Here is a 14563-nt window from a genome sequence, read left to right as displayed (position 1 = left end):
AATTTAAAATAAATTCTTGAATGCTCCGCCTTTCAACAATTTTTGAGTCTTCCACTATCAACCTTTGAAGTTAAAAAATAATAATAATAAAAAAAAAAACATCATTTAAAGTGTGGAGTTTAAAAAATTGCACAATACTTTTAATTTTAAACTCAAACCGACAAACTGTATATTTTATTTGTATTTAGTCCTGCTGACGACCCAACAACATCATTTTATCGTCATCATTTTCTTTGTTTGTTGAGTTCATCATTTTCTTTGTTTGAAACAAAGTGTTGCGTGATGATGATTGTTATGAAATTTGTGATGGTGGTGGGTTGAAAATTTGTTAAACTGTCGGACGGTTCACACGACACCACACGAGAAGCAAGAAAAAATGGGACTGAAAAATTTTAGTCAAGCCTCCCTATTGTCATCAAACAAACTTAGGCTTAATTTTCTACCAATAAAGAAAATATATATTAATAAATTTTTTTAGTGATTTGTTTTTTTTTTTTAAGAATGTATTGCCAAACCAGAACAAATTACAGTGCCAATTGACAAAAGAGAAGAAGGAACTTCTTCGATCCAAACAGATAACCCAGCAGTGTGGCATGCCATGAGAGCCAGACCATGTGTGACTCTGTTGTCAAGACAGGCCGTTTGAGATATTTGAAATTGAAAAAATTGACGCCCCTTCACAGAAGCATCTTGCAAAATGTGGTCAAAAGTTTATGATAAGTATGTTCCATAACGAATAACATGAATAGCCGGATCGCCTTGCAAAGATCACCGCCCTCAATGTGATCCAATGTGATCCTCTTTTTTTTTTTTTTTTTGATAACTTAGGGTGTCCAGATCAGCTTGTGCGCACTTCGACTAATTTTTGGAGAACAATTCCACCGTCCACTAGTGGAGGACCCATTTAAAGTCAGAGCAAAGGTCTGTATAGACTGACCCAACACAAAGATTGATAGCACCTAAGAGATTTTGAACTTGTGACCTAGAGAGGAGCAAACTCCTAAGTCCCAAGCCTACTAATAAAGAATTCACCAAAATGTCTACTAATTATTGAGTAAATTATATCAGTGGTCTTTGTATTTTAATTTTTTCATCATTTTGATCTATATAATTTTAATTGATTAAATTTTGGCTATAAATTTATGATTTTGCCTCAATTTAGGCCTCGTTTGTCAACTATACATATAGTTAAAAAGTTAAAAAGTTATTATAAGTTGTTAGATTACTTTCTTTACTTTTCTGCATATCTTTTTGTAAAAAATCAAAAAGTTACTAAAATAGTATATTCCCAAACGAGGCCTGAGAGCTATTTTGGGAAGTGGGTTAAAAGCCACTTCCCTCTTTCACAAAAAAAGTTTAAAAAAAGTCAAAAAGTAACTTTTAACCATCTTTTCAAAACACCCCTTAATCTAATTAATTACAATTATTAGTATTTTTTGGTGAAAAATGTGCACATAAATAATATGTATTATGTTTTATAGGCAAAATTATAAAATTGTTCAACTCAGTAAGTTAATTCCAACAAACTCAGTGATCATTTTTTTTTCAAAAACTTTAATCGGCTTTATTAATTGAACCAAATTAATAAAAATTGTAAAATTAAGAATCAAAATTGTGCTAATTAAAATTTCAATAACCAAAATGATACAAGAGATAAATTACTGAAATTATTGATGTAATTTGCTCTTAATTTACTATTATATAGATATTTACGGCCCCCCTCCCCACCCAAAAAAAAGTTTTAAAAAGTGTTTATTATTTTAAAAATGTGTAGTTTAAATTCATCACATGTCCCTTCAAGTTATATCTACGCTATAAATTTCTATTCTTATATATTCTTTTGGTCACATAACATAACCCTAATTATAAAAGGGTATTACAAAATAGACATTGAGGTTGTTAGCTATTGGGTCAATTCTACATCGATTAGGGAGGGACTCCTACTTCCACCTTATAAGCGTAATAGCCCCTCTACTTGTCAATAGGCCTTTTTCCTCGAGGAGGAACAAAACCATGAGGTTCTGACAAAGCAAACAATATATTGACGAGGTACGAGAGGACAGGCGTTGCGAAATTTGATGCTAGAAGGAGGGTCGTCCGGTAAACTCTTCCACTGTTGTGGCCTAGTCTGCTGGGTGGTTATGTTGGGTTAATTCCACATAGACCAGGGAAGGACTCCCACTTCCACCTTATAAGCACACTAGTCTCCTCTACCTGTCAATAGGTCTTTTCTCTCAAGAAGGAACAAAACCGTGAGGTTCCAACCAAAGCGGACAATATATTGACGGGGCCCCGTTCCTTCTTTGGAAGGAGGCTGCTCTTCAAGCACATTAGGGGTACCTTTGTAAACACTCTACTAAGTATGGATTGGGGTTGGACTCGGATTCTTAGTCGAGTGATGCCGTGACAAATAAGTTTCCTTGCTTAGTAAGGAACCGCTCTTGGGGTTTGACCTGCTCTTTTTACTTGATTTAGTGCATTTAGTGCGAAATGTGAAAGAGGAATTGATATGAGAAGATGCAATGCTTCTTACTTTCTTCTTAAAGGCCAGGAATTAAAAAGTAAGGTTCAAAGCAAGTCAGAAAGGACGCCCTACAGGCCAACGCCCGTCAATATATTTTCTGCTTTGGTCGAAACCTCACGGTTTTGTTCCTCCTCGAGGGAAAAAGCTTATTGATAGATGGAGGGAATCAGTGCGCTTATAAGGTAGAAGTGAGGGTCCCTCCCCAATTGACGTGGGATTAGCCCAACATTAGCCATCACCACATAATTTTCATAATATCAGTATCATATTATTCTCTCCATGGACTTTTGTATTGAAGTTTTTAAATTTTTAGTACAAAAAATATGTCAGTATAGTCAAAATACTGGTGGCAAAAAAAGGCCTTATTTTATTAGTATTAGTAAAAATGTGAAAGAATGTGTATAAAAATTATGTAAGAGCACTTGTGAAGTCGTGTTTAAGCATACTAATATTGACCTAGGCACAAACCGCACCAAAAAATAATAATAATAATAACAATAATAAATTGAGATTTTCTTTAGTTGGAAATTTTGACTGAAGGGTCTTGTTGGATTTTGGTTCGCAAATCACATGATTCATTTTGATGATTTAAACCATTCATTTTATAAGATCTGTCAAATGAATTATATCTATCTAAAAAATCTTATTGATCAGATAATTTTAGTGACATGATTGAATTATATGTATATATTTTTAAAAAGAATGGTTATTATGATTTAAAAAATATATATTTGTTTTTGCTTGGGACAAATGTGATTCGATGATATAATATTTTGCATGAATAATTTAATCAAAAAATATTACAAAATAACTGCTTTTGATGATCAGAGAGAATCCCAAACCTTGTCTAATGTGGCTTGTCTTTCGTCCATATTCTGGACTAGATAGTGTTATCAGGATTTATGGGGTGTATCACAAGTTCATTTTGATAATTTATTTATTTATTTCGTTGTTTCATGTGTTGATTATCCATTTAAAAAATAAATTGATTTCGGTCTCTTTTGAAAGTGTCAAAGAAGTCAGTTTATTGGCTTATTTGGATTACATTACTTCTATACTTTTTGCATGTCTTTTCGTAATAAGTAAAAAAATTAATTTTTTTTAGCACTTCTCAAATATGATTTTATCATGTTTTCTTTAAAACATAAATGATCTAATTTCAAAATTATACTAGTCATTTATTTTTTTTAAAAAAAAAACTTAAATATAATCGAATTATTTAGCTATAATTATCAGATGAATTTATTTTTTTTAATAAATGATACACACACAAAGACTTACAAAATAAATAAATCAAATCATTAAAATATGACCCATAATAACTCCAATGAATCCAGACAACACAATCTAGATTTGAACAAGTGAGAATCCTTCTCAAAATTACTAAAATCACAAGGTTTTTTTATTTTTTTTTTATTTTTTTATTATAGCTAAAAGAGAGACTTTATTGATGAAAATACAATTACAAAGTAATGAGATACATCAATAAAGGGGGAGGGGGGAGCAAAGTGCATAAGCATCACAGTAAAGCAACCTCATCTCAACTAGGTTGACATCGGGAAGCAAAACTTATCATTTGCAAGCACTAAACCTCAGAAGTTGGTGAGCTACCAACAAGACAGCAACAACATCCCAAAAAGCCAAAGCACCACTGAATTACAATACACACTTGATCAGTTTCAGATTGGATACTAAATCATGCATTGAGTAATCAATCCCTTCCATATGTAACTTTACCCATATAGCAATCGGGACCTTTACCCTCTCACTTAAATTGGCAAAATTTGGTGATGCCCCTTTGAATAGGCTTCCTTAACTTCCAAACAGACCATAACACAGCCTCTAGGATAATCTTCCACAGTTCATGAACCCAACTTTTATACTTTCCACCTGCCCACCATTGAAATAATCCCTCTATTGAATTTGGTATTGCCTACTCCAGATCCCACCAGCTTACAATCTCAGACCAAAGCTTCCAAACCAACAGACAGAATAATAGGACATGCTCTGTAGTCTCCACATTATTTTTGCAAAATAAACACAAAGTACTTGTACTTGCACTTGGCACTACAATCCTTTGCAAGAAAATTAATATTTTAACCCTACATTTCCATGCTAACCAAAGAACCGCACTTTTGGAGGGGTTTTATTTTTCCATAGATCATTAGAAACTTTAAGTGGTGGCCCATGAGTTGCTTCCCACCAAGACTATATTGAATCTGTTGTGAATTTCCCAGCAGAATGTGCAGACCAACTGCAAGAGTCTTCTTTGTCCAGACGAAGTGATAGGGCTATCACTAGCATGTCTAGCAGCCTATGCTCTTCCTCTTTTTCCCAAGCAAACAAATTTCCCTTATAAGCCATTTGCCATACACCTGAGTTGTCTTTTTTCAAGTACATCTGATATAGTGTATCACCTTTTTTGCTTGACAAATTGTCTAATCTGGGAAAAGCCAGCCTTAAGCTTGAGTTGTTCAACCAATTATCTGACCAGAAATTATTTCTTTTTTTATCTCTTACTAAGATTTTAAAATTTCCTTTATAAAACTCCAACAAATTTTGATTATGAGCAACAATCACTACTAAAGAAAGGACCTTTTGAGTCGGTTTTTTGAGTCGGCAAATTTTACCGTCGCAAAAGGTAGTCTTTTTGAGACGGCATAGAGTTACCGACGCAAATACCAAACCTTTAGCGTCGGCACCGTTGGTCGACACAAAAAATTAATATTTGATAGCATTACTTGAGTCGGTTGAATTTACCGACTCAAAAGATAGACCTTTTGCGTCGGCAAATTTGTGCCGACGCAAAAAAAATAGACGTTTTTGTGTCGGTAACTGATGCCGTAGCAAAAAAAATAAAAATTTATAGCCAAGATATATATATTTACTTGATTATATTTAATAAATATATTTATTTATACATATACTTTTATATTAATATTGAGTGTATATACTATAAATAATAAATATCTCAATTAATATCTGAAAGAGGTAGAGTGGTGAAGTGGACTTAGTGCGGTGACTTTGGGTCAAATCTGCCGGTCAAATCTTCCAAATGAAGTGGGTTCGAAACTTGGGAGCCTCAATAAGAAAATTATGGGTCAAATTTTTTAAAACATTGAACCACTTTTTGAGTCGGCGATCTACCGTCTCAAAAAATTAAAACTTTTTGCGTCGGCAGATTGCCGACTCAAAAACCTTTTGCGACCACACCATTTTCGACCCTTGAGTTGCCGTCGAAACGCCGTCGCAAAAAGTTTTTGCGTCGGCAAATGTGCTATTTGCGACGACACTCTGCTGACTCAAAAGCCTTGTTTTCTAGTAGTGAATATTAAGAATGTCCTTCCAGATTAAAGATCCAAACTGTTGTGATGGTATCCAACTGCCACCTTTTAATCCATGCTTGTTGCTCACCACTTTTTTCCACATAGCTGTTTGGGTATATCTTCAATTGTTAAAATAATTTTAATTTGGTTTGGTTTAGGTATAATATAATTTATATATTATATCTAACTTTTGGAAACCTTTTGATTGCTAGTGGAATCGAATTTCGATCCTATGGACGCACCTCACATTGAGGGAACCACGTTAAAATTCTTGTGTTGCTTTTGATTTAATTTTTTCGCATTAGTTTTTATTCCCATAAATTGATTTACTTGTGGTGAATCATATATTTTCCCTCACAACAGGTATCAGAGCTTACGGTTTATTTAGGTCTATTTATTTGTGTAAATTAATGGAAGGAAATGTGGGTCGTATGTCTTACTTCAATGGAAGCAATTAGGTAACTTGAAAAACTAAAATGGAGGACCTATTATGTTGTAAAGGTTTGTATGGACCCAGTGAGGGTGATTGTGGCAAACCCAAGGGTATGCAAGATGATGAGTGAAAGAGGCTTAATCAAAAAGTTGCTGGTGTATCTGTCAATGGATTGATGACAGTGTGTTTTATCATGTTGCTACTGAAACTTCAGCGCATGATTTATGGAAAAAATTAGAAGGCCTTTATGATAAGAAATCAGCCACAAATAAAGATTTTTTGTTTCGTAAGTTGGTTAATTTAAAATATAAAGAGGGCAGCCCTAATCTGAAACATGTGAATGAAATAAAGAGTATTGTTAACCAACTTGCTTCTATGAAAATTATTTTCGATGATGAGTTATAGGTTTTGATGCTACGTAGTTCTTTGCTCAAAAGTTGGGAGACTTTGGTTGTGGCGGTTAGTAATTCGGTACCTGATGGAGTTGTCACAATGAACTAAGTCACTTAGTAGCTTGTTGAATAAAGAAATTAGAAAAAAATCAGTGGGTTCCTCTCATTCGGAAACATTTGTTGTGAGAGGTTGAAGCAAAACAAGGGAGAGGAGTAAGACTCCTCATGATCATGATCAAAGCCGTGACAAATCAAGAGATGATTCTTTTTTAAAGAAAGACATTGAGTGCTATTATTGCCATTAGAAAGGGCATATGAAGTGAGAATGCCGTAAACTTAAGAACAAGGAGAAAAGACGTGACAAAAGTGTGGATAAGAAGCAAGAAGACACAACGGCGGTTACTACCAATGGTGATCTCATGGTCGTTTGTGAAGATGATTGTATCAATTTTGTGGGCCAAGAGAGCAATTGGGTGATTGATTCCGGTGCTTCTTTTCATGTAACTTATCGAGTTGATTTCTTAACTACCTACATCAAAGGAGATTATGGTTCTGTTCGAATGGGTAATGAAGGTTTGTCCAAGATTATTGGCATGGGTGATGTTTGATTGGAAACATATTTGTGCTATAAGTTGTTGCTTAAAGATGTGAGGCATGTTCCTGACATTTGCCTCAATTTGATCTCTACCGATAAGTAAGATGATGAAGGCTTCAACAACAAATTTGGTGATGGAATATGGAAACTCACAAAGGGTTCTTTAGTGGTAGCTAAATGCAATAAGACTCATACACTTTATTCAATGTAAGGAAAAATTTATAAAGGTGTTGTCAATGTACTTGAAGATGATACTTCTACCGAATTGTGGCACAAGCGGCTTGGGCATATGAGTGAAAAGGGGCTACAAGTTTTGTTCAAGAAAGAGCTTCTACCCAGTTTGAAAGGTACACATCTCAAAACTTGTGTTCAATGTTTGGCGGGTAAACAACATAGAGTTTCTTTTCATAAAAATGTTGCCTCTAGAAAAGAAAATGTTTTTGAGTTGATTCATTCGGATGTTTGTGGTCCTTTGAAAGTTAGAATATATAGTGGTACACTTTAGTTTGTTACTTTCATTGATGATTATTCAAGGAAAGTTTGGGCTTTTATACTAAAAACTAAATATCAAGTTCTAGAAGTATTTAAGCATTTTCAGGCCATGGTTAAAAGAGAAACATGGCAGAAATTGAAGTGCATCCGATCAGACAATGGTGGTGAATACATTGGGTCATTTGATGAGTATTGTCGCAGCTAAGGTATTTGGCACCAAAAGACAGTTAAGAAGACTCCTCAACAAAATGGCGTTACCGAGAGGATGAACCGCACCATTGTGGAAAGAACAAGGTGTTTGCTTTCACAAGCTAAATTGCCAAGATCCTTTTGGGGTGATGCAACGAGGACAGCGGTTGACGTGATTAATTTGTCTCCTTCTATCCTTTGAATGGTGATGTTCCAGAAAGAGTTTGGAGCGGCAAAGATGTGTCTTATGAGCACTTGAGAGTGTTTGGTTGTCGAGCTTTTGTTCACATTCCAAAGGATGAGAGGTCCAAGCTTGATAGTAAGTCAGGACAATGTATTTTTCTTGGCTATGGGCATGATGAATTTAGGTATAGATTATGGGATCCGGTCGACAAGAAAGTTATTCGAAGCCGTGATATCGTATTTCTTAAAGACCAATCAATTGAAGATTTTGACAAAGGTGATCAACCGGAGCCAAAAAATAGTGATCTCATTGACATGAATCCATCTCATTCATCTTCAATTGATGATGGAAATGGGGGAGATGTGCAGCCACCTATTGAAGATGCAGAAGATGATACTAATCCTAATGAACTTGAGCCAGAAATTGAGAAAGAGCATCCAACTCAATAACCACCACCATAACTTAAGTTGAGGAAATCTACAAGGGACCGACAACATTTGAAAAAGTATCCTCCCAATGAATTTGTGTTGATTTCTGATCAAGGGGAGCTCAAGAGCTACCAAGAAGCAATTAAGCATACAAAGAAAGATAATTGGAAAAATGCCATAGAAGAGGAGATGAATTCTTTACTTGAAAATCGCACTTATGATTTAGTGAAGTTTCCTAAGGGGAGGAAAATTCTGAAAAATAAGTGGGTTTTCAAATTGAAGAATGATAGTAAGAATCTGAGGTACAAAGCACGTCTTGTTGTGAAAGGCTTTGGGCAAAAGAAAGGTATTGACTTCGATGGGATTTTCTCGCCGGTTGTGAAGATGTTTTCTATTCGGGTTGTACTTGGCATGGCTGCAAGTACGAACCTTGAAGTTGAGCAACTTGATGTGAAGATCGCATTTCTTCATTGTGATCTTGAAGAAGAAATTTACATGGAGCAACCGGAAGGTTTTGTAGAGAAATGGAAAGAGAAATTTGTTTGCAAATTGAAGAAAAGTTTGTATGGTCTCAAGCAAACTCCGCCGCAATGATACAAAAAATTTGGCTCTTTCATGATGAATAATGGTTTTTCTAAAACCACTTCGGACTATTATGTGTTTGTGAAAAAATTTTCGGATTACAAATTTATTATTCTTTTGCTTTATGTTGATGATATGTTAATTGTGAGTCAAGATTCTACTATGATTAACAGTTTGAAATTGGAGTTTAGCAAGTCTTTTGCTATGAAAGATTTGGGACTGGCAAAACAAATACTTGGTATGAAAATTGTTCGTGATCGCAAAGAGGGGCTGATTTGGTTGTCTTAAGAAAGCTATATTGAGAAAGTTTTTGAAAGGTTCAACATGGATAAAGCAAAACCGGTTGGTTGTCCACTTGTGGGTCACTTTAAGTTTAGTTCGAATCAATGTCCTACAAGTGAAAAAGACAAAGAAAAGATGAAAATTCTTTATGCTTCAGCAGTTGGTTCTTTGATGTACGCCATGGTTTGTATAATCACGCCGTTAGCGTGGTGAGTTGGTTTCTCTCTAATCCGAGTAAAGAACATTGGGCAGCGGTAAAATGGATTCTAAGATATCTTCGAGGGACTTCGAAGGTGTGTTTGTGTTTTGGAGATAGTAAGCCGATACTTGATGGATTCACAGATTCTGACATGGCCGGTGATGTTGATTCTAGGAAATCTACTTCAGGATATTTGATGACTTTTGTAGGGGGAGCTATGGCATGGCAATCTAAATTACAAAAATGTGTTACTCTCTCAACTACCGAAGCTGAATTTATTGCTATTACGAAACCTTGCAAAGAAAAGTTATGGTTGAAGAAATTTTTGCAAGAGTTGGATTTGAAGCAAGAAAGGTATGTGCTTTATTGTGATAGTCAAAATGCCATTTACTTAAGTAAAAATTCTACTTTTCATTCGAGATTGAAACACATTGATGTGAGATACCATTGGATTCGTGATGTATTAGATTCGAAATTGTTGCAACTCGAAAATGTTCACACAGATGATAATATTTCAGATATGTTGACAAAGGCTTTGTTGAGGGACAAACATTTGAAGTGTCGAATTTTGGCGAGTATGGTTGATGTCTCCGCCTAAGTCGATAGGGGGAGAATTGTTGGGGTATATTTCCTTATTGGAGTTTGAGACCCAATTGGTTTGTTAAAAAAATTTTAATTTGGTTTGGTTTAGGTATAATATATTTTATGTATTATATCTAACTTTTGAAAACCTTTTGGTTGGTAGTGGAATTAGATTTCGATCTCGTGGACGTACCTCACATTGAGGAAACTACGTTAAAATTCTTGTGTTGTTTTTTATTTAATTTTTCCGCTTTAATTTTTATTCCCATTGATTAATTTATTTGTGGAGAATTATATATTTTCCCTAACAATAGCCTTGTTTTCTCTCCCATATCTTCACCACCATTTGAGTAGTAAACAAGCATTCACTTCAGCTAAATCTCCACCCCCAATCCTCTTTGATTTTTACTCTTACACACCTCCTTCCAATTAAGGCCAAGTTTGGCAAGTCTAGAAAAAGTCAAAAAGTTACTCAAAAAGTTAAAAAGTTAACACTATTCACCAAAAGTCAACAATTACGGCTGCACAACTCTCAATTCTAATTTTCTCTTACAAACCAATTTTTATAATTTTTTATTACACATTTTTCTATAAAAAGTCAAAAAGTTAACTCAAACATTTATATTTTCTTTCTCAATTTTTTAGTTCAAAAAGACAAAAAATACACTTTTTTAAGACACCACAAACAACCCTTAACTAAATGAACCTTCTTCTTAACTTCTGACCCACCCCATAAAATCACAAGTTTTATGTAAAGGCCGAAATCTATATTTTTATTAACCAGTATAAAGACATCCAATACAAAACTGAATTACAATCTTCACTCAGATATTATTTATCAGAAGTTCTACAAACCTAGAAAAAAATACATAAAATCGCTCATAAGTAATAATCAAAGGTCAAAATTTATTTATACTATGGTCCTACAACAATAACTTTAAATATACACCCTTAATCTAATATTCTGGGCACTACTTTCATTAATTTTTCTGGGATCATAGACTTAATGATTATCTATCTAAAGAAAGAAAGCCATGGCAACAACACACAACACGGTGAGAAAGAAACTATCAAACACCGGCACAGACGAAGAAGAAGTAGGAGGCGGTGGTGGTGGCGGTGGGGTAGCTGTGGTGGTGCCTGCAGTGGCGGAGACGGTGACGGCTAATTTCTGCCCCAACTGACAGTGGGTGCCGACCGTGCAGATATAGTAGTTTTCGCCGGAGAAGGAGAGAGTGATGTTCGCTGGACCGGCGGTGATTGTGTTGCCAATAGGGTTAGCTGAATTGCAGGAGTTGTATGAGTCATTGGATACTTGTAACACATTATGTTGGTTAGTTGGGAAGTTGAAAGCTGCAAAAATCAAACAACACAATTAACTGAGAATTCAGAGAAAATTGTTTTCCCTCTGTTTGCAAAAGCAAAAGAGCACCTCAAAAAGTGATGAAATAAGTGTATAGCATTCATTCAAATGTAGTGCAGGGTAGGCTAGAGGTGGGTCGGCATCGGCCTACTAGGCCACACAATCTTATTTTTTCTAGACTCTGAAAAATTATTTTGGCTTATAGAGCAAAGGTGAGCTAGTATTGTGAGTTCATTTAATAAATGGATTAGGCTTGCGTTTAAGTATATAGCACGAACTAAACCCGGCCAGGCCTCCATGCACCTCTAGTGTATGCTACAACAAAATAAATTTAGTCTACACATTTCATTCTTAGATACGTTTTTTGAGTAAATAGAGTATTGCCTAAGAAAAACCAATATGGATACAAGTACAGACACGCAACATAATATTAAAAAAAAAAAAATTGAATATAGATATAATGATTATAAAAATAATAAAAAAAAAATTATTTTTATGTACATGAGCATGCCTTTAGAGGACAGAAATATGAGAGCTATCTTGTATGTGGGTATTTTTATTCATGTTTTACTCTAATCTCAAATCTATGCTATAAAATTATAATTTGTTTCCTTTAACAAAGGTGTAATGAGGAATGTCTAGAAACAGGACACAAATTGTCCATGAAGTGCTGTGTAAGAAATAATAACTATTATTATTAAAAAATTGATGTGTTAGACAGGAAAACGCAAGTTTTTGTGTCATGAAGTGTCCGACACGTGTTGAACATGATACGACACCTATCTTGAAGTGTTTTGTGTTTTGTAGAATATTACTGAAGAAGAAGAGATGCAAATGAAAAGAAAGAGAAAAAAGAGAGATAAGGTTAAAAGAGACTTACTCAAAATGTCACCGACCGTGAAGTTCTTGTTAGAAGCCCATGAACTGTATGCCTGTGTATCATTTAAAGGCACAGTCCAATTTAAGCTGTCTCCAACCACATATACTGTTTGTGCTGCACCACTTTGCACCATAACTGCTGCAACAACACCAACCACCACCATGCTCATCAACCTATCCATATCTCTCTCTCTCTCTCTAGATATGTATATATATGTTGTCAAGTATTGGTAATGGTGGATGCCAAGGTTGAAAGTTACAAGCTCCCTATATATAGAAAAAGGGAAATGTTGTACCATATGTACCATATCACAAAATGTATAATTTTATCATAAAATTTTATAACATTAATTACAAAATGCGTAATCTCGTCATAAATTAGTGTAACAAAAATTGTCATAATCAAGCCATAAACTTTACAATATCAATCAAAAAAATTTGGACATTTTGTTTTGTCAATTTATGAAGAAGTTATGCATTTTGTAATTGATATTATGAAATTTTATGATAAAATTACATATTTTTATGATATAGTGTATATGGTATAGAACTTTTCATAAAAAAATTATAATCGAACATAATTTAATTATGGAATTAGAAAAAAACTATAATATATAATAAGAAAAAATTTAAGAACACAAAACTAGACACAATCTTTTTACATGAAAGGAACCTTATTTTTTATGAACTCTACACCTATTTAAAACGGTTGTGTAAAATATAATTCAATTTTTTTTATAACAGTATTATTAAAATCAGTAATGTTAGGTATTATGAAAATTATTTCATAAAAATAATCATGAAAGTTTTTGACCCTTAGATTACACTTAGAATGAAACACCACACACTAATCAAGGTAATCCAATGATCATAAATCTTTCATGATCATTTTCATGAAAAAAATTTCATGATCCCTAAATTTTCTCTATTAAAATATATATGAACTTATTCGACCGTATAAATGTTAGGGATCGTGAAAAAAATATCATGAAGATGATCATGAAAGATTCTTCACCTTTGGATTATACATGCAATAAAATATCACAGACTAATCAAAAGATAAAAAAATTTCATGATACATTTCATAATCACTAGTATTACTCATATATTAATTACCAATAGTGCTACACATCATAAATAAACATCATGAAAAATTTCATGAAACTAATCCAAAGGTGATTGCATAATTTATAATAAAACACTATAAACATTATAAATTAATTTAAAGATGAAAAATCTTCATAAAAACTTTCCATAATATTTCTTTCATAATACCTAACATTATTGATTAGTCAAGGTTTAAAATTCTTAGACTAGTTTAGAGTTTCCCATGTCTATCCGAAGTGGCTCGAATGGCTAGGAGTTGCGGCTCTCGGCTTGTGTGGATGGAAGAGGTTTCAGATCAGAGTTCAGAGCCGCCTTTCGGAAGAGTTCTGATTTTGTGTTATTCTTTCTAATCCGTCACCATCTAAAAAAAAATTATTGTTCAACAATGCTAAGTAGCTCAAAATTTCGTGGCTCAAATGGCTCAAATCACTCAAAACGATGTCGTTTTGAGTGTAAATGAGTGTAAAACGACGTCGTTTTGACAGATTTAAACCATTTAAACCACAAAATTTTAAGCTACCAAACATTTTCCATTATTGTTACACTAGTCGGCTCATATTTATAAATCGTGGTCATATTTCTTACACTAGTATGTCGGCTCATATTTATAAAATGTGGTCAGAGATGGAATTAAGATTATATTATCAGAAAAAGTTCACAGGAAAATAATTTCATCAGATATACAAATACATATATATATATATATATATATATATAATATGATATATAGCCTATATTTAGGAAGTTGGGTTTGAGAATTTTTTTGACTAAAATAGCTACAAAAAAAAAAAAAAAAAATTAATCTAATAAGATAAAATATCACATCTAACTCATAATCATTATATTCTTTTTGTCATAAAAAAGTCCAAAAAATTAAAAATCCTTCCCAAACTAAACTTTTTAACCCCAGACAATAGTTAAAAAAAACCAAAAAGTTAACCTATTTTCTAAACGAAGCCATAAACTATATATATAGAAAAAAAAAATTAAATATCATTAAAGTAAT

At 33.6% G+C, this 14563-nt stretch overlaps 1 protein-coding gene across 1 annotated transcript; it reads right to left on the bottom strand.

Annotated features, from left to right (window-relative positions):
* Nucleotides 1-10953: 10953 nt before the first annotated feature.
* On the bottom strand, nucleotides 10954-12702 carry LOC114255789 (stellacyanin). Its single transcript, XM_028195318.2, has 2 exons — nucleotides 12452-12702; nucleotides 10954-11561 (listed from the first exon to the last, which is right to left on the bottom strand). Exons 1-2 carry the CDS (start codon nucleotides 12630-12632, stop codon nucleotides 11227-11229), a joined length of 516 nt encoding a protein of 171 aa, XP_028051119.2. The 5' UTR covers nucleotides 12633-12702; the 3' UTR covers nucleotides 10954-11226.
* Nucleotides 12703-14563: the final 1861 nt, after the last annotated feature.

Source organism: Camellia sinensis, chromosome 15, assembly GCF_055761805.1.
Source record: "Camellia sinensis isolate YWXY chromosome 15, ASM5576180v1, whole genome shotgun sequence".
Lineage (NCBI taxonomy): Eukaryota > Viridiplantae > Streptophyta > Magnoliopsida > Ericales > Theaceae > Camellia > Camellia sinensis.
This window is presented reverse-complemented; position numbering and strand designations above follow the sequence as displayed.

Bases quoted from the DNA above. Each gene is read 5' to 3' on its own strand.
- LOC114255789 (XM_028195318.2), bottom strand. From the start codon at position 12,632: ATGGATAGGTTGATGAGCATGGTGGTGGTTGGTGTTGTTGCAGCAGTT. The intron at 11,562-12,451 runs GTAAGTCTCTTT...TGATTTTTGCAG, and splicing joins CACGGTCGGTGACATTTTGA to CTTTCAACTTCCCAACTAAC.